This window comes from Rattus norvegicus, chromosome 4 (genome assembly GCF_021556685.1).
Source record: "Rattus norvegicus strain SHRSP/BbbUtx chromosome 4, alternate assembly SHRSP_T2T, whole genome shotgun sequence".
Lineage (NCBI taxonomy): Eukaryota > Metazoa > Chordata > Mammalia > Rodentia > Muridae > Rattus > Rattus norvegicus.
This window is the reverse complement of record NC_141537.1, coordinates 171,771,205-171,794,657: the sequence shown is the minus strand read 5'-3', so window position 1 is coordinate 171,794,657 and position 23,453 is coordinate 171,771,205. Positions and strand designations below refer to the sequence as shown.

General features: G+C 45.4%; 2 protein-coding genes across 7 annotated transcripts; both read left to right on the top strand.

Annotated features, from left to right (window-relative positions):
* Positions 1 to 7,078: 7,078 nt before the first annotated feature.
* Positions 7,079 to 8,339, top strand: Smco3l1 (single-pass membrane protein with coiled-coil domains 3 like 1). Its single transcript, XM_087659829.1, has one exon. The coding sequence runs from the start codon at positions 7,079 to 7,081 to the stop codon at positions 7,754 to 7,756; it is 678 nt and encodes a 225-aa protein (XP_087515955.1). The 3' UTR covers positions 7,757 to 8,339.
* Positions 8,340 to 9,991: 1,652 nt separating this feature from the next.
* Positions 9,992 to 23,453, top strand: Wbp11 (WW domain binding protein 11). 6 transcript variants are annotated; one of them, NM_001009661.2, is made up of 13 exons: positions 10,004 to 10,126; positions 10,571 to 10,572; positions 11,850 to 11,955; positions 12,435 to 12,466; positions 13,567 to 13,660; positions 14,555 to 14,751; positions 15,713 to 15,846; positions 16,026 to 16,225; positions 16,612 to 16,803; positions 19,751 to 19,852; positions 20,587 to 20,880; positions 21,380 to 21,562; positions 22,537 to 23,451. In NM_001009661.2, exons 3-13 carry the CDS (start codon positions 11,892 to 11,894, stop codon positions 22,968 to 22,970), a joined length of 1,926 nt encoding a protein of 641 aa, NP_001009661.1. In that variant the 5' UTR covers positions 10,004 to 10,126; positions 10,571 to 10,572; positions 11,850 to 11,891; the 3' UTR covers positions 22,971 to 23,451. The 6 variants fall into 6 exon arrangements, 4 of the variants coding, with proteins under 4 accessions (XP_087513180.1, XP_087513181.1, NP_001009661.1 ...); XR_015685498.1 differs by lacking the exon at positions 10,571 to 10,572 and having other exon boundaries at positions 9,992 to 10,126; positions 20,412 to 20,880; positions 22,537 to 23,453; XR_015685499.1 differs by lacking the exon at positions 10,571 to 10,572 and having other exon boundaries at positions 9,992 to 10,130; positions 20,412 to 20,880; positions 22,537 to 23,453.

Here is a 23,453-nt window from a genome sequence, read left to right as displayed (position 1 = left end):
GTCCTTTACTTTATGTCAAAGTTGGTCTTACAAACTTGCAGGCCAAGTTCCCAGTACCAAGGAGCTGACCATTCAGAAGTAAGACAAGAGCTCAAACTGGTAGCAAAAGAAGATTCAAAGGAGGAAACATGAAACAGAAAAATTATTCTACACTGCCTTGTCTCCCCCGTAATTGTTCTGTTGTCCCTCACATGACCTATACTGGTTACCATAGCAACGTGTTTTCATGTTTCTTAAAAGGTTCAGAGTATGCCAACTAATGTTAGCTTGTTTTTCTCCCTTAAGTGGTTTCTTTCAGCAAAACAATGTGTGCCAAACACACACACACACACACACACACACACACACACACACACACACACACAATCTGCTCTTTATTACTGGATTTACAAAGAATGATTTATGTCAAAATGTTTCAGATCATCAACATTCTTGGCATGCGTTCTAAAAAAACTTGTGGCAGCTTAATTTTACCTGTGACCTTTGCCAGTGACAAACCATGGTGTTGTGGCCTTGGGGGAGGGGCTTAGCCTCTGTGCCTGTTGCTACCCATGAAAAGGAAAGTTATCTTTTGAACATATACTGAAGATTCCAGTGAGAAGAAAATTACTTAGCATGTGGAAAGGCTCATAGCTGGCCCTCGGGCATGCCGAAGGACTCAGACCTCTACCTCCATTATGGGTCTCTCCTGTTTCATCGTAGCCTGGACTTCAGTGCTCCGAAATACCTTCTCTCAACATGCGGTGCACCACTGACCCTGAAGTAGAGTGACTGTCTTGAGGGGAGGGGTAGAGCTGTTTATGCTGTCTTATGATTGTAGTCTTGACACTAGGAGAGGCTGAGGCAGGAGGATTGCTGCAAGTCCAAGGCCAGCCTGGAGTACATAGTGAACTCTAGGCTGAGTCCCAGTCTGAAAGAACCAGTAAAAGAATCTGACCTGAGTTAAAAGTGAGTGAATGGAGTCAGGGTCAGCAGCTTGTGAGGATGCCTGAGCCCCTGAGCTGGTTAGTCTGCTGTGGCAATGACATGACAGAACCTACGTGTCCACTACCTGCTCAAACAGAAGCAAGAAACTGGGAAGGCCTTTGCATATGAAGGACGGCTAATGACTTAATAGTATAAACATGTGCTTTAGTGAGACTGACAGAGAGGTCAGAGACAGACACGGAAAGAGAAGCTCTACTACATTTTCAGTGCCCACTTTTTCCTAGGGAATATTCTAAAGATTAACAGGAAGGAAAAGCTAATTTAACCTGGTAGCATGGTGTCTTAGTTAAGGTTTTACTGCTGTGAACAGACACCATGACCAAGGCACCTCTTATAAGGACATTTAATTGGAGCTGGCTTACAGGTTCAGAGGTTCAGTCCATTATGATCAAGACAGGAGCATGGCAGCATCCAAGCAGGCATAGTGCAGGAGGAGCTGGGAGTTCCACACCTTCATCTGAAGGCCGCTAGTAGAAGACTGACTTCCAGGCAGCTAGGATGAGGGCCTCAAAGCCCACACACACAGCGACACACCTACTCCAACAAGGCCAAACCTACTCCAATAGGCCACACCTTCTAACAGTGCCACTCCCCAGGCCGAGCATATACAAACCATGACATTCCACTCCCTGGCCCCCATAGACTTCTCCAAACATATGAGTCTATGGGGGCCATACCAAAACAGCATAATAAAATAAACCTTTAGTCCAATTTCCAAAGCTGCCATAGTCTATAGCAGTCTCAACAATATAAAGTAGAAACTTCAAGGTCTCTTCTGAAATTCATCCAATCACTTAACTGTAGTTCCCAAAGCAAGACAAACTCCAAATTCTGCGTCTCCATGTCTAATGTCGAAGTGGTCTTCAGATCTCCAACTCCTTTTTCACCTCCCTTGACTACACTGGTTCCACTCCCCGTTAGCAGCTTTCCTCAGCGGACAGCCCATGGCTCTGGCATCTTGAACATCTTGGTGTCTTCAAGGCAACTTCTTTGTTACAGCTTCTCCACACATGATCTTCTGGGCTCCTCCAAAGGGCTGGCGTCACTTCTCCAGCTCTGGCCTCTGTAGCATTCTTAGCTCAGGTTGATCCACCCCACTGCTGCTGCTGATTTTAGCTCACAGTTCAGTGTGGAGATGTTACAGAAGCAGGAGCTCCACATACCTGGTCAGGCTGTCTCCATAATCACGAAGCAGAGGGCAAGGAATGCCTGCTGGGACTCAGCTCACTCACTCCACTCTAATGTAATGAAGTAATGGAGTCCAGGATCTGCACCCAAGGGAATGGTGCCACCCACAGTGGGTGGGTCTTCCCACCCTAATCAATATAATCAAGATAATCCCCCACAGATATGTCCAGGGACCCATCTCTCAGGCAACTCTAGATTCTGCCAAGTTGACAACAATAAACACCACATCCCTTCTTCTGGAAGCTGACAAGATTTTCAATGTGTCTGCACTCACATTGCCCCCTTTTTCATGAACTCCATTAAAATGGTCATGAATTCACTTTCTATCTGGGTTTGTTTTTAAGTTATTTTACCTCTGAGGTCAATAACCCACAAAAGGGTTTTACCATGCTCCTTGGTAACATACATGATCAAATATTGTGTATGATCCTAAATATACAATCACTTGGAGATGAGAGGCAGGACCCTAACAAAGACTAGACGTCTAACCTACCTCTTTCTTCTTCATTCCTATGATGCCTGGTGTCTGGGGCTGGGTAGTGTGCCTAGAACCGCTCCCTGCCAAACTGGAACAACAGGGCTGTGCTCATGCCAGGACAAAGCAGCACATATTCCAGTAAGTTCTATGATAACACAACAAGGTAACTCCCAGTTAAACTCTGCACTTAGGGCCAGAGGCAGCTGCATTTAAACTGGAAGGCCTGGGAGGATCTACAGCTGTTGGGCCAACTCCATGACAAGTCTAGGAGATGGATGAATCTGTATTCCTGCTGGGAATTCATACCTCAGTGGTAATTAGGCTCATATGCATGTAGTTTTTCTGTAGGAAAACAAGATGGTGGTATTCACATGGCATGGCCTTGGTGGTGCTGATAAAGATAATGCCACTAAGAGGCACCTCAGAGCTGTCCTTCTTGCAGCCCCTGACTCTAGGACCACTGTACTCCATACTTTCCTGCACAGACATCCTCTGCTCACCCATCCTCCTCCCTTTCCTTCCTCACTTCTTTCCTTCTCCCTTCTCCTTCCTGGAGTCCCACTGGGCACTGGAGACAGCAGACATGCTGGGCTGGAGAGATCACTCAGAGGTAAGGGGCACTGAATGCTCTTCCAGATGACTTTGTTCAGTCACGAGCACCTCCATAGCAGTTCACAGTTGTCTGGAACTCCATTGCAAGGGATCCAATGCCCTCTTTGGACCTCTGCAGGCCCCAGCACATCTCCTACTTGCGTGCATCCAGACTCACAAAAACACACAAAATAAAAATTCAAATATGTATTGTTTACATAGACACGAAAACATGGAAATGGGAAAACTGAGGGGCTTTACCCATGGCCAGGCAGCTAAGGAATGCTGAGAACTGAGCCAGGGAGAAAGAGTCTTCCAGGGAGACGAGGCCATGAGCAGACTATTGGGTTATCCAATCCCCAGTCAGTGCACAAACCATATCCATACCAGCAACACTGTGACGTGAACAGGCTGTACTATATATTATGGGTATGTGTGTGTGTGTGTGTGTGTGTGTGTGTGTGTGTGTGTGTAACAATTACAACGAGAGAGAAAGAAGCATGATTTCACAGGAGAACAAGGGGAAGTGCAAGGGAGGGAGAGGACATCCAGGCACACAGTCCTCTGGACCTGTGTCCTGTTGGGAAGGCATAAGTGACAAAGAGCAGAGCCCCCATTCTGGATGGGGACCCTTCTGTATCTGGTTTGTATTACCTGAGAACGTAAGAGAACCACCCGCAGATGAGGCCCAACTGCAGCAGATCTAAAGAAAACGTATCTGGAAGGGTTGAGAAGATGGACCTCAGAGCTCCAACCAGACAGAGCTCACACTGAACCGGATTTGTGCAGTTTTATGGCATTTTGACCAGGTTTATAATCACTCAAGTTAACACTGCTTAGGACATCAGCAGGCTGCATTAAGGAAACAGAAGGATTCTGAAAACTAAGCCAGGCAGGAGTGGCTCTAAACCAGATGGGCAGAGGGACCCAGCAGAGACCAGCAAACCCTCTGGTCATCACATTCCACCAGAAGCTTCCAGAGGAGCCCACATGAGCACCCTTCAACAACACTCCCAAGCAACAGAGGGGACGCACACTTGGAACCCCAACAAGGTAAGTGCTGTGGAGACTCAAGGAGCGTGAGGACCCTGAAGGACCAGCCTGTGACTTTGGAATAAGGCCAGGTGTAGGCGGCCATGTACTGTGCCAGCTTAGTGTGAGGGGCTCTTGGGCATACTTTGGAGATTCCCTCCTTGTAGACACCAGGGGAAGAAGAATTTTGTTGAGAGAGGTTAGACTAAGTCACTGAGGGAGAGAAGTAATGAAGACATTCCTTTTAGGGAGTCTGGAGATGGAAGCCACGGCCATGTGTGAGGTAATGCTTGTCTGGAGGAAGCTGTGTCTTCTGTGTCACGAATGAGACTCAAAGTGTGTGGACAAACGACGGCAACTCTACGTTAGCCGATGCGTACAGCACTTGCCTGTACTCTGTGAAGTTACTCCAACTTTGATACATTCTGAGCCTCTAAGCAGCCTTGAGGGAAGCACACTGTTTTCCTCAGCAATGTCTCCAGGGAACAACAGATTCCTTTGATAAGGGCTGAGGGATCCCCTCACAGGCCTCATTCTGCTCAGAATTACGACATCACTCTGCTCAAGATTTTAGAGGAAATTGAGAGGAATTTGTATCAGAAAATGTACCATTGCCTCATGATTAACTCAAAAACTGAACACCATGGCTTTGGTTTGAATTCAGTGAAGCGCAGAGTTAGACAGCAGCCGGTCTATCCTTCTGCAAAGCTTCTGGCCTTGTTTGTGTTCACTCACAAGTGCACATCGAGGAGGGAGAGAGCAGTGCATGAGCTGAGAGAACACTAGTAACAACATTAACACCTCAGCCGGTCCTCTGCTCTGTGTGTGTAACAGAACACACACACACACACACACACACACACACACACACACACACACACACACGAGCCTTAGCACAAATCATTTTTCTGTTGTCTGTTTCCTGTTGTCCGTGCTGTGTCTGTCTTCCTGTTTCTGTCTCACAGGGCTTGTAACTGGCTTGACCAACCTGTGTTCTAGTCTTTCCTTTTCCATCCTGTCTGTCTAAAGAATCATTCTTCCTGTGCTCAGTGCACCAGAGCAGGTTTATAAGACTGCGATGTTGTCTGCCCAGCACTGAACCTGTAGCCGGTTAGTATCGTGGAACTACTCTTGTTTGTAGTTTGTGTTCGGTGTTTAGTTTGTGGAGTGCCTTTCTTTGACTCTGTCACACAAAGAATACCCAGTGGCATGCCTCTTTCTTGGCATTTCCAATCAATTAGCAAATTAAGACAGTGATAACTATGATGTTAAGCTAGAAAAAAAACTTGGATATGCAAGATTTGACTTGTGCAGATTCAAATTTTAAACAATTTACATCTTTTCTTACTATATATTGATACTGCCACTAGGTGGAGACACCTGGTCACCCGGGAAGGTTCTCAACTTGTAGGCTTTTGAATTGATATCTTTAAATGTGTACTTCATGGTTAAGAGTAGGCGCAGTGATATGTCCATTTTGGATTTCAACAAACTTGCTTGTGCATCTCAATCTGACCGCTCCACTCAATGGAATGGAGGCCCTGCAATTAGCCAGCCGTCTCAAAGCTCACAGGCCAATGACACAATGCTAGCCCAAGAGGCCTTCTGGGCATATCTTACTCCCACTTTATTATATTTTGACAGTTGCCTGCCTGGGGACCGTGGAAGGTTGTGGCATTACCAGGGGCCTCGGAGTGAGCTTAACCCTGCTCTCATTAACTACTGTGTATGCCTTATTTGAGCTTTCACAAGTTAGAAATCGCATCCAGTGCTTCCTGTCAGTGAAGAAGTTCTGTTCGGGGCATTGCTCTCTCGTTCTCCAGCATCTCTGCTCTTCCCTGGGATCTATGGAGCCTTGCAGCCGCCTGCTGGTGTTGCTGCTACCCAGTAGGTGGGGCTCCTGGCTCCTGGGGTCCATCTCACTCCAGCCTTGGGGAAGCAATTGTGCTTTGCCTGCTTGGTCTACATCTGGGCTGTAGTGGGTACAATTGGGTTTGATGTGAGTGTTTGGTGGTTAAACAGGGTTTGAGACCAAGAGTACTCTTGCATGATTAGCTGTAGTCCTAGAACTTGAGATGTAAAGGCAGAAGGACCAGAAATGCAAGGTCAGCTCAACTACACAGTGACTTCAAGGCTAACCTGGGTTACCTGAGGCTCTGTCTCAAGAGAAAGAAAGATAAAAGAAAGGAAAGGATACGTACCTCTAAAAGTGAAGGTTAATTTCATGGTACTATGTAGGTGATGTAGTTTTTCTGGAAAAGAAGCACACTACCTGAGAAAGGGCACTGACTGTCAACTATTATCATTGCTGTTGATGTTGTTACCCTGGATGGCACAGAACTCTTGTTGTAAGCCAGGCTGTCCTTAAACTCAAAGAAATCCTCCTGCCTCTGCATCTCAAGAGTTAGGATTAAAGGTGTGACCCCCCCCACACACACACACCTGGTCTTGTGTATCCTGCTTTAAACTGTTTATTTATATTAAAATTTAGGATTAGCATTCCAAGTCATGGAGTCTGTGGATGCTTTTCTGGCAGTCATGGACTGCTGAGTGTGCCCCCGGCATAGAGCAGGAGAGGGTGCAGGCCTGTAGTCATAGCTTATGGGAACCAGATGCTGAGGGATCAGAAATTCACACCTAACTTGGGCTACAGGAGATTCTGTCTCAAACAAGCCAACACATCTCACCTGCTGAGACCTCCGAGACCATCTTAGCTACGGCCGCTTTGCTGGCTGACTGGTTAGAGTTCTGCAGGTACTCTGAGCTGATTTCCTGTTTGATTTTTCAGAGACTTGCTGAAATATGGCTCAGAGTGACTTCCTCTACCCACAAAACCCAAGGAGGCGACAGGAAGTGAACCGCCTTCACCAGCAGCTGCTGGACTGCTTGTCTGACTGCTTCCAGGTCACCAACAAGCTCACAGGCCTTCTGAATGCCCACCTGGGTTGCAGGCTGGCCTTCATTGAAATGAGAAGTGACGAAACCATCAAAAGAAACTGTGACCTCATCATCCAAGCCGTGACAAAAATCCAGAAGGAGCTGCAAAAGGTTGACGAGGCACTGAAAGACAAACTCGAGCCAACCCTTTATAGGAAGCTTCGGGATATTAAGGAAAGGGAAACAGAGAAGATAGCCATCGTGCAGAAGGTCATTTCTGTCATCCTGGGAGAAGCTACAGCTGCAGCCAGTGCAGTGGCTGTCAAACTGGTGGGCTCAAATGTCACAACGGGTATAATTAGCAAGCTGGCCTCTGTGCTGACTCACATCGGGACTTCTATCCTCGGGAGCATCGGAGTAGCCGTGCTCAGCCTCGGGATAGACATGGTCGTTCAAGCCATCTTGGGAGCAGTGGAGAGGACGCAGCTTCAATCAGCCATCCAAAGTTACGAGAAGCATCTGACTGAGTTCAAGGCCGCCTCAGAGAAGTACCATCATGCTATCGCTGAGGTCACCGATGCTGTGAAGCGCCAGTTAAGGTGAACACTCAGGTGTCTACGCTGGGATGGCCCTGCGCTTCTCTCTTTGGCGCCGTGCTAACGTCTTTAATTTTCCAGATGTCTCCAGCAATGTGGACACAGATAAACAATGTGGCATGCTCGGGTGTTAGGACAATGAGTGCCCAAACCAGCTGTGTTGGACCGTCATGGGATAACGCTCTATCCGGGTCTTACCCTGCTGTCAGAACCACTGGGGTGTAAAGGCATCATAGAACAGCAAGGCACTGCCTATTGCTTCCTCATTGCCAAACATTCCTGCTAAATGGAGAGGCCATTCCCATTCCCTGTTTCAAACATCACTTATGTCTAATAAGTCATTCTTAAGAACATTGGACTAGACACAGACCTGTGGTCTTCAAGTAAAATAGACATCCTTCCGTTATTTTTACCACCGGATTAAATTCAATTGTCTGTTAACTGGAAACAGCAGCAAAACCACAAAAAGAACATTTTCTTCAGAAATGAAAGGAAGCAATGTATCTGTGAGGTTCTACTCATCACAAAATCTGTCTGGGTGGATTTGGGAAAGGATGAGATAATAAAATTTGTTTCTATAGTGCAATTAATTTGGACCCCTTGTTGGTCATCTATCACTTCAGTGGTCGAACATTGTGGAACATTATAAAACACAAGAAACAAACCCTAATGATCCCTACATAAAATACATTAAGAAAAAAGACTCACCCCGTTTAGGAATTTTTGGGAGAAATAATTTCATTTTCACTATCAGCAGAAAGAGTCGGCTCCCTTTGCCCCATAAAGCATTAGACCTATGTTATTTGCCACCTGAAATCAGAAAAAGCCAGAAACTATGGAAGCATATTGATCTCACATAATTTCTGTAGATCCAGCATTTGTTTTCTACACCCTTCATCTAAGTGTTCTTTGTGAGACATTTTTAGGGTCTACTTCTGTATTAGCTAGGATTTTACTGTTGTGAACAGACACCGTGACCAAGGGAGCTCTTACAAAGACAAACATTTAATTGGAGCTGGCTTACAGGCTCATATGGCTTACAGGCTCATAGGTCCAGTCCATTATCACCATGGAAGGAACATGGCAGCATCCAGGCAGGTATGATGAGGGAACATGCCAGGTATGGGTCAGGAGGAGCTGAGAGTTCTACATCTTCATTGGAAGGCTGCTAGCAGAAGACTGGCTTCCAGGCAGCTAGAGGTAGGAACTCACCCACAGTGACACCCCTACTCCAACAAGGTCATGCCTACACCAGCAGGGTTACACCATAACATTCAATTCCCTGGCACACATAGACTTGTTCTAATATAAGTGTATGGGGCCATACCTAAACATAGCATTGGAAGGAGGGTTAGCTCCTCTTTGCCTTCTTTCATTTGCTCGCTCGTATATCAGTTTACTAGCTTCGTGGGACTGAGCAAGTACTAGATCCTTGGACTCCCATTCATAGCTGACCATCGTTGGGGGGTTGGACTACAGAAGGTAAGTCAGCATAATAAATTCCCTTACTATATACAGACTATCCATAAGTTCTGTGGCTCTAGAAAACCCTGAAAGAAGAATTCAGATAAATCATAAAGGATTTGGGTTGATTAAAAGACCATTTGAAGCATTATGGATCAACCTCTCCTCTGGAAAAACTTAAAATAATGTACCCTTTTTCTTTTTTGAAATATACATTTTCGTGTAGATTATCACTTTGTGAGTCTCGCCCAGGCACTATTTATTCAGTTCATCATATGCTGTGTGCTTAGAGGAAATATGTTTGCTGAGAACTTTAGATTTCGTGCCCAGTGTTATTTCCTAACTTGTTCTCAATGGAGGTACACATGAAGGACAGCGTCGATTTACACCCGACACCTAACACATTATCAATGAACCACTCTGAAGGACAGCATCCATTTACACCCAACAACTAACACAGAATCAATGGACGCCTCAGAACGTTAAGCGAACCACTACCTTGCATCTGGAGAGAATATACTTCCGGAAATGCGTCAGAATTTCTTGATCAATCGGCCAATCAAATAGCAGCTTCCCTACTTTTTATTCTGATTGGGCTATATTAGTGTCAATCTAGAATGCTCCGGAATGAGGCGGGTCTGTTGGCCTATAGTTATCCAATCGGATATTGAATGCGAGTGGAAGTCACTCTGGCTCTAGAGTTATATTCTCTCTATGGTCCCAGTACTTGGCAACGCGCTGAGAGCGCTGGTCCCGGGTACAGGAAGTGACGGAAGCTGGCGGAGGGGCGCGAGGTTTCAAGATGGCGGTGCCTGTGTGGTTGACCGAGACCCAGAGGTGAAGGCCCCTTCGGAGAAAGTACTCGGGAACCCCTCGCTAGTCGCTCTCGCCGTCCCGGGAGACTCTCAGTCGTGTGAGTACGTGCGGACTAGGTGCTCCGTTTCCCGCTACCCGCCCGGGAACCCCTTAAGCCTTCTCTGAAATACAAGGCCCAGGGGCCGCGTCTTCCTCCGCTGGGCCCGGGTAGCGGGAAGCAGGGGTTTCAGGGCTCCAGGGCTGGCCGTGCGATGCGTCCGACGGGCCCTGGGGCGATCCCGCCTGCTGGGTCAGATCCACCTCCAGAGTGCGTCGACCGGTGGCCGTGAGTTGACGTGTAGCCGCTCGAGTCGGTACCAACCGTCGCTATGGTTTCGGCAGTTGCGCTTGAGGCCTCCTTCAGTGGACATGGACCACTCGGGTTGCATTTGTGCTGTCTGGGTTCCATGGTCTTTTGACCTTGTCTGTCCCTACTTTTGTAGGCGAAGGGACCGTGGTCTTGTAAAAAGTTTTCTTTGACTGGTACCTGATTTGTTTTTAGTTGTGTGTGTGAAGATGGGGTGGCGTGAAAAGGTGAGGCTGATTTTAAAAAAGGAAAACACTAAAAATAGGATCAAAAAAAGAAAGGTTGTATCCATGCCTTTTTGTAGTTCTCTGTAATCAGTACCCATCTCTTGCCTTCCACCCAAACTCCTGACCTGTCTGTTTTCTGATAAAAGAAACATTTATAATGAAATAATCGACTCCGGTCAGTTCTGAAACATCAGGGAAATAGCAGGGAGTCAGGCAGTTGAACGCTTTATGAAAGAAACATTAACCAAAACAACTTACAAAGTCTCAACCAAGGGAATTATAGTTGTAGAGTCTTAAATTTACTTCGGGTTATTCCCTTTCCCAACCTACAAAGAAAGCAGATTTATTTAATGCTCAAAGGTGAGCGACAAGTGGGGGTAGCCTGTAGGAAAATGTCACACACGTTCAACGGGAAACATTTGTTCTCTTTTTACTATAGGCAAGGTTAAATTTTGAAAGTTTCATTCATTTGAAATGGACGAGAAAGAAGTGATACTAATGAAAGCCTGACCTTAAAATGTTTTCCTACCGTGACTACCACTTTAATTCCCCTAAAATATATAAATCAGGAGTCATTTGTGCTAGTAAGCAACAATATATATCTTAATGTTAAGTTTGAGGAGTTCTAATACAGTTTTTATTTGTTTTGCTTGCAAGTCATGAATCATTTGACTTGGTATTAAATCAAGGTAAATATGTTTGAATAGATTGCTTTCTGCCCTCTGGGATGTGGAGTGAACAGTACACATCTAATGGGAAAAAGGAGAGAGCGTGTGTTTGTTTTTGAAGCTAGATTCATTCTCCCCACTGGTGTTTCATTTCACCTTATGTATAAAGGGAGGCAATCCTCATGGTTTTCTTCACATTGTTAGAACATTTTCTAAATTGGTTTGGGTTTGTTTTGAGATAGTTCATATGGCTCAGTCTGTATTCCAAGCAATGGCATTGTAAATACAAAGCACTAGTTGATTTTTCTTCAGTTAGCAGTACTGTATATAACCCATAGGAAAGTGTTACGGTTCGAGTATTTAATGATAGTCTCACTGCCTAGACTAGTAGGGATATAGCGGGTTTTCTGTGGTCAAGAAAGGTAATGACATATTTCTTAGATGCTTCATTCAAACTTAAAGGGGAAGTTCTTATAAGAGAATCAAAAGCGATATTTCTTTCCAGAAATTGATGTAAATTCGTAAAAAGAAGACATTTTACACATAACAAAAGATGAGTTCTTTATTTTTTTATTGCAGTTTTTTTTTTTAATGAAGAAGTAAACCATATAAACTGTCAACATGGGACGAAGATCAACATCCTCCACCAAGAGTGGGAAGTTTATGAACCCCACAGACCAAGCCCGTAAGTGCCCTTAGTGTGCAATGAGGAAGAGTTAAACGTGGCAGATGATTTCACTGTGGCCTAAGCTCAGCGTCGGTAGCGAGGGTTATGGGAGGTCATGTAGAATTCTTATAGTTAAAATTAATTCATGGTTAGAATGTTCAGAAAGTAAGTTACTTAACATATGTTTTCTCTCAAACTTGATTGGTTAGTGGGATAAAATTAAGTTTTTTTGTGTTAGAAATTTTTAACAAATGAGTTAAGTGTGGGATTTGAGACTCTCTTTCCCTCCTTGTGGTTTAGTTATTTCTGTAAAAACAAAATATTGGCATTTTGGGTTGAGGGTTATAAGCAGTACAGTTTCTTAGTGGGTCAAAGCCACCAAGGCTGTTACATATCCATGTACTCCATAGGGGAACCTAGGAAGAGAGAATTGTGTTAGCTTGTAGCAATGTTAACGATGGAAATTTGAGTTATGTCATCTCTTCCTCTCTCCTTAGGAAAAGAAGCCCGGAAAAGAGAGTTGAAAAAGGTATGGATTTAGAAGCATTCTGTGTATTGTTTTGAGATTTGTGAAATTTCAAATTACATGCCAGGAAAGACACTTTATACTGTACTACTGATGAAACCAGAAAATTGACTATGTTTAAAAACTGATATAACTCTGGAGATTAGATTCAAGGGGGTTTGTATGACATTGTCTATTTGATTCTCTTTCCTCATAAGTTAACAATGCTCTGGGGTCTGGAGTGATGGCTCTCAGTTAGCAGCACATACTGTCTTACAGAGGACCTGAGTTCTCTGCCTGGCATCCATGTTGGGTGGCTCATCCATCTGTATGTCCATCTCTCAGGAACCAACACCCCCCTCTGATCTCCACAGGAACACACAAACACATGCCCATCCATTCACACAAATACACACCGATAAGTATAATATTTTTAGAATGGCTTTTGGCAAATGACTCTTAAGCTGAGTGTGGTAGTTCACCTGTAACCCTAGCACTTGGGATTTAGAGATCAGGGCTATAGAATCCGGAGTTGAAGGCTAGCCTGGGGTACGTCAGACCCTGCCTTGAGAAAGTAATTATTTTTACATTTATCAAAATGTAACTGCTTTCTAAAGAGCGACAGAGTGAATGCCAAAATTGTGTAGCTGGATAGCTTAGTATGTGTACTTAACTATTAAGTTTTGGTAGAGTACTCACGCAGTGAACATTTGGTATCATTTGTGATGCTTTGAGGATCTTTTATAATCTCTGTTGGTTTGCTTTTGTTTTATTGTTTGGTCTTAATCTTTCAAATTTTCCCTGTCCAGCATAGTATTTTATTAAATGCAGCCCCTTCCCCCTTTTTAAAGGTTTTCTGTGAAGTAGTTGCTAACAGTGTAACTGGGTAGAAAAAAAATACTTAAAGCGCATCATTTTCACTAAAGTTTAAACATTATTGAGAAATAATTCTCATAGCTGTTTATGGTGTTTTAAACGTGATTAGAAACAAAAGAGAAATTTGAAAGTTTTCTTTGACTCTTGAGGCAAAGTGAAGGTAGAATGTGTGGCGCGCCCAGCTCTTCCTCAGTAAATGTGTGGAGCGCCCAGCCTTCCTCAGTCGTCTTCCTCTCTTGTTTTTTAAGAACAAAAAACAGCGCATGATGGTCCGAGCTGCAGTTTTGAAGATGAAAGACCCCAAGCAGATTATCCGGGACATGGAGAAATTGGATGAAATGGGTAAGAGTATAGGACAGGGCCAGACGCAACACAGGCTGTCATTGTCTGTAGTACACAGAGGCAGGCAGCACAGCCCTAGAAAAGTGGAACGGCCTCATGGCTGCCTTGGGTGCCATGAGTCGTTCTACTGCCATGGAGAGAGATCTGGGGCGAGCTTGAGATCCCTTATTCTAGACGGGGGACCATGGTTTCGTTGGAGCTAATTACAGTAATTAGATAGCCAAGGTCCTGTCTGGCCAGCTCACTTTATACATCTTTAGGTTTAACGATATTTTCCTTTAACATTTACGTTACTAGAATGAGAAGAGGTATACACTCAAGAATTTTTATTACTAGGAATGATGCAGTAATAATGTCTAGATTTGACTAAATCATTAAGATAGTAGGAAGATTTAGGGAAGAATTTAATTCAGTTTATGCTTCTAGAAAAAGAAGAAAGAACCCTAAATCTCCATTTAGGGTTAGTTCCATTCAAACTAATTGAAATAGAAAGGTATCTCCTGGCATCCTTAATAGAGATACCCCTAAATAAAGCTGCCTCTGGGAGAAAGCTAGAACTCTCCAGAAGACTGCTGTACTCTCTAGACAGTACTAGTGAGCTGCTTGGGGTAGAAACTGGAAGGAGTGTGCAGTTAGTGGCAGCTGGGAGACAAGGCCTTACTTAGCCTCTCAGCAGGATTCTGGGAACGTTGCCCTTGATTGGCAGTTCCAGAGAGGCTTGGGTGCAGCTGAGGTGCTAGAGTAGTAGCCTGTAGACTGCCTCTGGGAAGGATGTGGGGATAAGATGGGCAGGGCTTAGGACTCAGAAATGGAGTGTGGGACCTGGATCTGGTCTGGAGGGACGGTTCATGGATGGCTCTTCATTCACAACTCTAAAATCTGCTTTTCTCCCAGAGTTTAACCCAGTGCAACAGCCGCAGTTGAATGAAAAAGTACTGAAAGACAAGCGTAAAAAGCTGCGAGAAACCTTTGAACGAATTCTGCGGCTCTATGAGAAAGAAAACCCAGACATCTACAAAGAGCTGAGGAAGCTGGAAGTGGAGTACGAGCAGAAGAGGGCGCAGCTGAGCCAGTACTTTGATGCCGTCAAGGTAGCTCCTGGGGCCCGAGTGTGCCGCAGGCCGCTCTTCACGGTGGTTTCCAAAATGAAGTGTGCACCTGATAGTCTACAAGTTCAGTCCTTTGTACTTACAGAGATTGTCTGAACCAGTAACAGCCGAGGACTGACAACAGCCCAGGTGTCCTTAGCAGGATCACAGATAGTCAAATCAGTGTATTTCCACAAGCAAACACTACTCAGAATTTTTATTTGTTTTTTAGAATATTCTGTTGATAATAGAAACAACACATGGTAAAAATTAGTGTGAGTGTGAGGTAGACTTGGGGTGGATACCCTTAATCCTTGCCTAGGGGTGGAGACTGTCTGTCCAAGAACACGGATGAGACTCAAACCAGTGCTGCTTCGTCTACTGTTACTGCTCATGGGGATACACTTCCAGAACAGGCAAACTGACTGTTAACACGGACGGCCTTGTACCGTGTCAGGAGTTGATTGAGAAGGACGGGCATCTGTCCGCTTGTGAGAGCTCTTATAGTTGTAAATTTTTCTTTACCGTGGCAGAAAAATCAGAAACCCAAATGAGCTGGTGTTGTTAAAGTAGATGGGGTGTTTCCAACACCACAGAAGAGAATTGGGGCAAGGCAGGTGAGCGTTGGAGGACATACATTGTGTGTTAATTGGTGTATGTCACTCTCCAGAGCCGGAGGAAGAGGGTGGTCCTGCCACTACTGTGAACAGTTGGATTTCTTTAAAACTGCAGCAGTTTCAAATCATATTCAAAAAGACTCAGCTGATGATAGGGATTGTAGGAGAAAGGATGAGCTGTATTTGGGTTCTTAAGGAAAAAATATTCTTTCAAATCACCAGTGTTGGCTTGAGGCTTACAGCCATTTTTGATGGCCTTAGTGTTAATTGGAAAAAAAATAGAGAAGATTTAAGTTGTAGGAGCTGAGTTTGGAGCAGTGCCGTGCAGCCGGGTTTCTGTGTTTCAGAACGCCCAGCATGTGGAAGTAGAGAGCATCCCTCTGCCAGATATGCCGCATGCCCCTTCCAACATCCTGATCCAGGACATTCCTCTTCCTGGTGCCCAGCCACCCTCTATCCTGAAGAAAACCTCGGCATATGGGTAAGGAAGCCTTCCACAATGGCGGGTGGACTGATGTACCACAGCTAGTACAGCAGAAACACGAGGTGCTGTGACTGTGGTTAGACCAGACATGAGAGCCTTGAAGATGCTTTGTAAGGAGAGTCCAAAGTTCTGACTACTACTGCAGGGGTCGCTAACACTGTCCTTTTCCTTCACAGGCCTCCAACTCGAGCAGTTTCTATCCTTCCTCTCCTGGGACACGGTGTTCCACGTTTGCCCCCTGGCAGAAAACCGCCTGGCCCTCCACCTGGCCCACCTCCTCCTCAAGTTCTGCAGATGTATGGCCGTAAAGTGGGCTTTGCTCTCGATCTTCCCCCTCGGAGGCGAGATGAAGACATGCTGTACAGTCCGGAACTTGGTATGATGGGGCAGGGGGTTTTCCTCTGGTGTTTGTCAGTGTTGTTTCCCTGTTGGCCATATTTCACCGGTTCAGCACATGGAGAAGGTAGGAAGTGCATGAGGACACCTCACTGCCTGCTGTGCATCCCCAGGGACAAAAGCCCCTGCAGACAGAGGTGTGGCTACAGCTCCAGTGAGACGGGAGGGCGGGCGGGGTGCATGACACTTCACACTTCTCACAGGAAAACAAAAAGAGTTTAAAGCTATTACCTAGTGCAAGTGCATCATAATGCCTGGTAGCTGGCCTCCCGTACGTAATTCTCTTTTACAAGCTGAAATAATACGACTGTCTTTGGGTCCTGGAGAGCCAACCGCCACATGTTCCTTGTGCTCCTCTGTCATCAGCTCAGCGGGGCCATGATGATGACATGTCCAGCACCAGTGAGGACGACGGCTATCCTGAGGACATGGATCAGGATAAGCACGATGACAGTACTGAGGACAGTGACACTGACAGATCCGATGCAGAAAGTGATGGGGATGAGTTCGGCCACCGTGACGACAGTGAGCGTGACAACACTGAGGAGAAGAAGTCAGGTGTGTGCAGGTTGCTGTGCTGGGGTAGAGTGACACAGCTAGGCCCACTGCAGAACATCCTGGCTTTTGTTAATGTGCGTCTGCGTGCATGCGCACCCATGTGTACATGCTTGCTAGAGCATGTATGTGGCAGTCGTGGTTTGTTTTCTCAGTCTGTTAGAGCATCCTTGGGTCCATCTTTGGTAATTGGGTTTGGTGGCAGTGCTTTACCTCCTGAGCCAACTCACCAGCTTCTAATCCCAGTTTGGTTTGACTTGGTTTTGACATGGGTGTCCTTAGACTGCCCTTAAACTCATGGTGATTCTCCTGCTTCAGCCTCCCAAGTTGTGGAGTTAGAAATACAAGCCACCATTCCTAGCCATTTGTGTTGATATTTTGAAAGGTTTTTACATGTTATACTTATAGATGTTTGTGAGGAAGTAGTACATGTAGTTTTTTAAAAGTTATGCAAGAAAATTTCACTTTGAGGCAATAATAGTATTTAGCATCATGAAATTGCTAGCATATTCTATGATGAATATGCAGTAGGAAAGGAAGAATATCCATGGTTTTAAATAAGCTTATTTAAATATCTACACTGAAAACTTTTTAGGTTTTCCATTCTTCATTGTGTCTTTCATAAACTGGAGTGGTCTTTATAACTTATATGTTTATCATTATATAGTATGTATATGTATAAAGTGATTTTTATGCATGGATGTACTGTATTTGTATTTACAATCATACACCTATTTTATTATTTTAAAAATGTTTATGAGCCTTGGTGCCACGTCCTAGTTGGGAAAAGCACCTGTTCAGCACACTCTGACTGCATGTAAAACAAACCATCCTCCTGGGTCAGCTGTGAAGCACCTTTCAGAGATTTTGTGTGTGTGGTGCTGGGAAGTAAACCTAAAAACTTGATGTATGCTAAATGCATTCAGTTCTGTGTCCCCAGTTGTGTGCACACTGTATGTTATGTTTTGTTATGAGTATTAAGCAATGCAAAGCACAAACTGGGTGTGTCAATCAAACCCTAGTAGCTGGGGGAGCTTCCTAGAGGACTGTAGCTGTAGTGTGCAGGGTGGTATCTATAGACTGTAGTTATTGATAAGATCGGCAAAGGCCTATCCTACTTTTTTCTTTTTTAAAAACTGTGCATGCATGTGTGTGTGTGTACACACCCTCGCCCCACAGCCCTGCCTGGAGGCTACAAGATAATATTACATCCCTTAGAGCTGAATTGTCCAGGCCTCTTGGGATTTCATTAGTATTCCTTAATCATGATTACAAGTGAAAAGGCTGTCAGAAATCTATCACAAATTAGTATAAGAATGAGTCTGACATTGGAAAAGTATAGAAGACTCTTAGGTTGAACTGGTCTTAGAAAGGAGAGCGGGTAGAGCTCTGCCTTAGTCCGTGTTCTCTAGAGTCACAGAACTGTAGGCAGTCTCTGTATGCTAAGAAAATTGGTTGATGACTTCCTGTCTGGAGTCCAACTCCCCAGCAATGATCAGCAGCAGCTGTGACTGGAAGCCCAAGGATCTAGCAGTGGCTTAGTCCCACAAGGCAGGCAGACGAAAAAGAAAAGACTCTTCCTTCTTCCAGTGTCCTTGTGTAGGTCTCCAGCAGAAGGTGTGGCCCAGATTAAAGGTGTGTACCATCACACCTGGATAAGGGATCTGCTTTGTCCCAGATGACCTTGAACTCAGACTCAGAGATCTTGCCTTAAGCCCCTGGGATTCATAGCCACTTTGCCTCAAGATCTCCTTAAAATCCAGGTTAGAAACTTGTATCTCCCAGCCTTAAGATCAGGATCAAAGGTGAGCCTTCCAGTTCTGGATTGTAGTTTATTCCAGATATAGTCAGTTGACAACTGGAGTGGCCACTATGAGCTCCAAGTGCTCAATTCCCACGAGACCACATCTTCTCCTTCCTCTGAGGCTGCCAGCTGTTGTTGAAGTCCTTTGGGGTAGGGGTTTGGGGGGCTGGGACAGGGTCTCCTAAATGTCCCTGGTGACCATAGAACTTTGTAGACTAGGCTGGCCTTGAGCTGACTGAAATCCACCTCCTGCTTCCTACTGAGCACTGGGATAAAGGCCTGTGCCAGCAGCCTGTTTCTCCTGTGTGTTCATCAGTGTACATGCACAGCCCTCACACGGCTAACACAGCTGTAATACTGCCTTACCATATCCAAGCATTCTTCTGGGTAAGAAAAGTCCAAGGATAAACTAAAGCTTGGCCCACATAGAAATATTCCCTTAAGTGTTGGCAAAGATGTCTAAGACCAGATCAGAAGGGCAGTGTCTGACAATTGCCGGGTGGAAGTCTGTCAGGGTAAGAAGTCTTTCTGGTTCAGCTTTACTGAAGGATTTTGTGGTGGAAGTGATGTTGAGGACTAATCATAATCTTTAAGCAGCTGCCAAGGTATTACTAAGATTTTCCCACCTTTCATAGGGCCTTTTGCCATCATTAAATTACTAGTTGTAATCTCTGGTACAAACCATCGGGTACTCTTGGTACTGCATGCTCATGCTGGACTCCCTTCCCAGTACTGCTGGACCCGGTTGTCTTACACTTCGTGTTGGTTAATAGTGACTGCTGGTTTCCTGAGTTGATCGGCTTTCATCTTTTCTGTGACTTACTGTTTTGCTGAATTGCTAAAGATAAGGGTTGCTTTAAAACACCTCATTACGGTCTCAGCTTTTATGATTGGGGCTTAAAATTAAATTAGGTAATTCAGTTTATATATTTCCTAAGTATCCTGACATTTTCTGAACATTAAGTTTTAACTTAATGTAGTATATTTTATATGCAGCCAATTAGCACAGCATTGATTATCTTTAATATGTTTCTCTACATCTCTACATTAAAGTCATTCATAGTGCTTGTGGCTTCTGCTTTATAGTGACCATTTTTACAGCGTTTTGATGCTTCTTTCCTGTTTCATCCTTCCTTCACTGTTCAGGTCTGAGCGTCCGGTTTGCAGATATGCCTGGGAAATCTAGGAAGAAGAAGAAGAACATGAAGGAGCTGACTCCTCTTCAAGCCATGATGCTGCGAATGGCAGGTTGGAAGCAAGGAGGAGTGGATCTCTAACAGGGCCTTGTGCCACTTGCTTAGCAGACAGTCTTCCATTTATAGTCAGCAGCTCTGAAATAAGCCATAAGTCTGTATTCTATGAAACTTAGGATGTCGAGCTGTTTGTAGGGCGCTCAGTTTGAGCGCTGGTGAGCTGTTGTGAGGGAGGCTGTGCAGCATCCGTCCTAGCCTGGGGTGTGGAGGACAGCCTGGGGTGTGGGGGGCAGCCTGCGGGGTGTGGAGGACAGCCTGGGGTGTGGAGGACAGCCTGGGGTGTGGAGGACAGCCTGGGGTGTGGAGGACAGCCTGGGGTGTTGGAGGACCGCTTGCAGGAGTGAGGTTTTCTGTGGCTACCGATGGGTCCCAGGAATGGAGTTCTTGTTTGTCTGTCCTGGATGCCATTTAATTCCAAGTCTGTTCTGACAGCCTGGATGTCATGCTGCTGTACTAGATAGACAGATAGACAGAGTCAGGAAAAAGAGTTGGATTGTTGGGTTTTAAGAAGACATTTCGTATTTTTATATATTCGTTTTATTTGGTTTTGGGAGATGGTGTAGCTCTAACGCTGGCTGTCCTGGAACTTACTGTGAAGTCAGAGGTCACCCTGCTCCTGTGTCCCAGTGATGGATTGAAGGCATGTGCCAGTGCACCAGCTGTGGTGTGCCCTTGGCCACTGCTGCTCTCCAAACTGAAACAGAAGTCAGCTATTTAACACTCTTCCAGGTCAGGAAATCCCTGAGGAAGGACGGGAAGTGGAGGAGTTTTCAGAGGAGGAGGACGACGACGACTCTGAGGACTCTGAGGCAGAGAAGCCATCGCAGAAGCAGCATAAAGAGGATTCCCACGCTGACGGCTCCTCGGCCGCCTCTTCACAGCAGCAGGCCCCTCCACAGGCCGTTCCTCCTTCTCAGATACAAGCACCTCCCATGCCAGGACCGCCACCTCTCGGACCACCGCCTGCCCCACCCTTACGGCCTCCTGGACCACCTACAGGCCTTCCTCCTGGGCCACCTCCAGGTAAGCACCCCCAGAATGAGGAGTAAGTGCTTTGCTTTAGCCAAGGCAGAGTGAAGTTGTTCCCTCAGAACAGCGTGTGTCATCAGTTCTGATACTTTCTGTTCAGGCTTCTCAAAGGGGAATGAAAACCTTTCCATTCTGTGAGCATTGTCAGTAGGTCGGAATTCTTACAGTTGCCTCTTTTTAAGTGTCTTTTAGTTCTGATTTTGTAAGCTGGACACGTACATAATTGTACTTTGTTTAGTACTTTATCCTGACAGACTAGCCCAGTTCTGCATTGGTGTTACCTTACACCATCTCAGGTGTTATTACAGCTGGGACCTAAATGCATCAATCTAAATAACAAATCTGATACCCTCTTTATAGAGCTCAATATGTGTTGAATGAATTTTATTTTCATGCTTTTTATTTAAATGCAACCTCACTTCTGAATAAAATGATTGTGTGAGTTGCTTTTATACCACAATTGTTTGGCTTACATTGTTTTTTCTCCTTTCAGGGGCTCCTCCATTCCTGAGACCACCTGGGATGCCAGGAATCCGAGGGCCTTTACCACGGCTTTTACCTCCAGGACCACCACCAGGCCGACCTCCTGGCCCTCCGCCAGGCCCACCTCCAGGTCTCCCCCCTGGGCCCCCTCCTCGAGGACCCCCACCAAGGCTACCTCCTCCTGCACCTCCAGGTAAAGTTTTTTCAGCTTCTGTGACAATAGCTAGCTGTGGCCTGTGTGCTAGGGGTCTCTGAGAGCATTTTGCAGGGTCTGCATGAAAATGTGTTCTTCATGAGACTTAGATTGCTTTCCACTCATCCCTTTAAGCCATGAACAGTGAGAAGCTTCTCTGTCTGAGAAGTCTTGCTGAGAACAGGCACAATTGTGCCCCATGAGTCTACACAATTACCATCTTCAAGTTAAATCACAAGGGAGGGAGATTCCCTCCTCTCTACCCATTGTCCATATTAGTCCTACAAATGTCATACTGGGCATTTGATATGGCCAGGCTTTGGTTCATTTAAGACCCTGCACGTGAGGTTTCTTCCTTCGTCTTGGCTGGATGTGGAATAATGGAGTTTAGATATCGGCAGTTCAGATTTGATGCAGTTAGTACTTTATAGTCACTCCTAAGTGACCTGAAAAAACTACAATCTGCTGTGGGATATGTATGTATCACAGCTGTCAGAAGTTTGTAAACTCCGAAAAGACCAATCATAGTATGCTCTGTCCATTTCCAGTTAATGGGCAGGACAAAATCATTTCCTGTCTCCTGTGTGAGAGTGGTAGAAACTAAGGATCGACTGCCCCTTGACCTTAATAACATCACACTAGACAGCCAGGGTAGCATCCTGGGACTCCCAGATTGGAAGTTGTGTCTGCCACCAGCTGGCATTGTCACCTTGATGTTACATTTTTCAGCTAGGACAGTGCTTAGAAGAAACTGTTGTGAGTTCAGTCACCCAGACTAAAGGTGAATGTAACCTCACAGTAGCATGTTTCTTCCTATCAGAATATATTCCTGCCTTCCATGTAACTGGTTTTGTGAGTTCCATTTAAATTCCTGTAAATAACTTGCTTAAAAAGCAGTCTCTGCCCTTGTTTAAGTATCTTTAGTGGCAGTTAACTGTCATTAATTCTTGTACTCACTCTGCCTCTTCCTTCAGGTATCCCTCCTCCTCGTCCTGGCATGATGCGCCCTCCGTTGGTGCCTCCTCTTGGACCTGCCCCGCCTGGCCTTTTCCCGCCAGCTCCCTTACCCAACCCAGGGGTGTTGAGTGCCCCACCCAGCCTCATTCAGCGACCGAAGGCGGATGATGCAAGTGCAGCCACCATCGAGAAGAAGGCCACAGCGACCATCAGTGCCAAGCCCCAGATCACCAATCCCAAGGCAGAGGTCACACGGTTTGTGCCCACTGCACTGAGGGTGCGCCGCGAGAATAAGGGGGCTACTGCCGTTCCCCAAAGAAGGTCAGAGGAGGACTCTGCTGTGCCTGTGGCCAAAGCAGCCCCCAGATCTGGGCCTTCAGTTCCTGTGTCGGTACAGACTAAGGACGATGTCTATGAAGCGTTTATGAAAGAGATGGAAGGGCTGCTGTGACAGATTGTCCTGCCAGTGCAGGCTTCTCCTCAGAGGACTGGTTTGTGGAACAAGAGGCTCTCGTTAAACTTAGAGAGAAGAGCGAAGTGCACTGTCAGGTGTAATAGACCAGGCTGTGAAGCACTGCTGCTAGCCCCATTCCCTGACACCACCGTCTCCTCCCCTCTTCCCCTCTCCATTTTGGGAATTCTATCAGCGAGGTCTTAGTTACTTGTTTTGACTCATGTGCCATGAGCACTAGGGTAGAGAATTCTGGAGGAAGAAAGTTTATTTCATCTTGACTTTTGTGTTTGTGTTATTTTTAATATTTTCCTGTAAATATTTTGTAATATTTTCCTTGTAGTGAAATGGATCACAATATCATTTCCTAATTCAAAGCAGGATATGTGGGAAGAAAATACACAATTCTGGGGTTAATGTTATTTCCCACAAACTAAACTCTTTTGAGTGTTTCTTGGAGAAATAAAATGTTCCATACCAAGA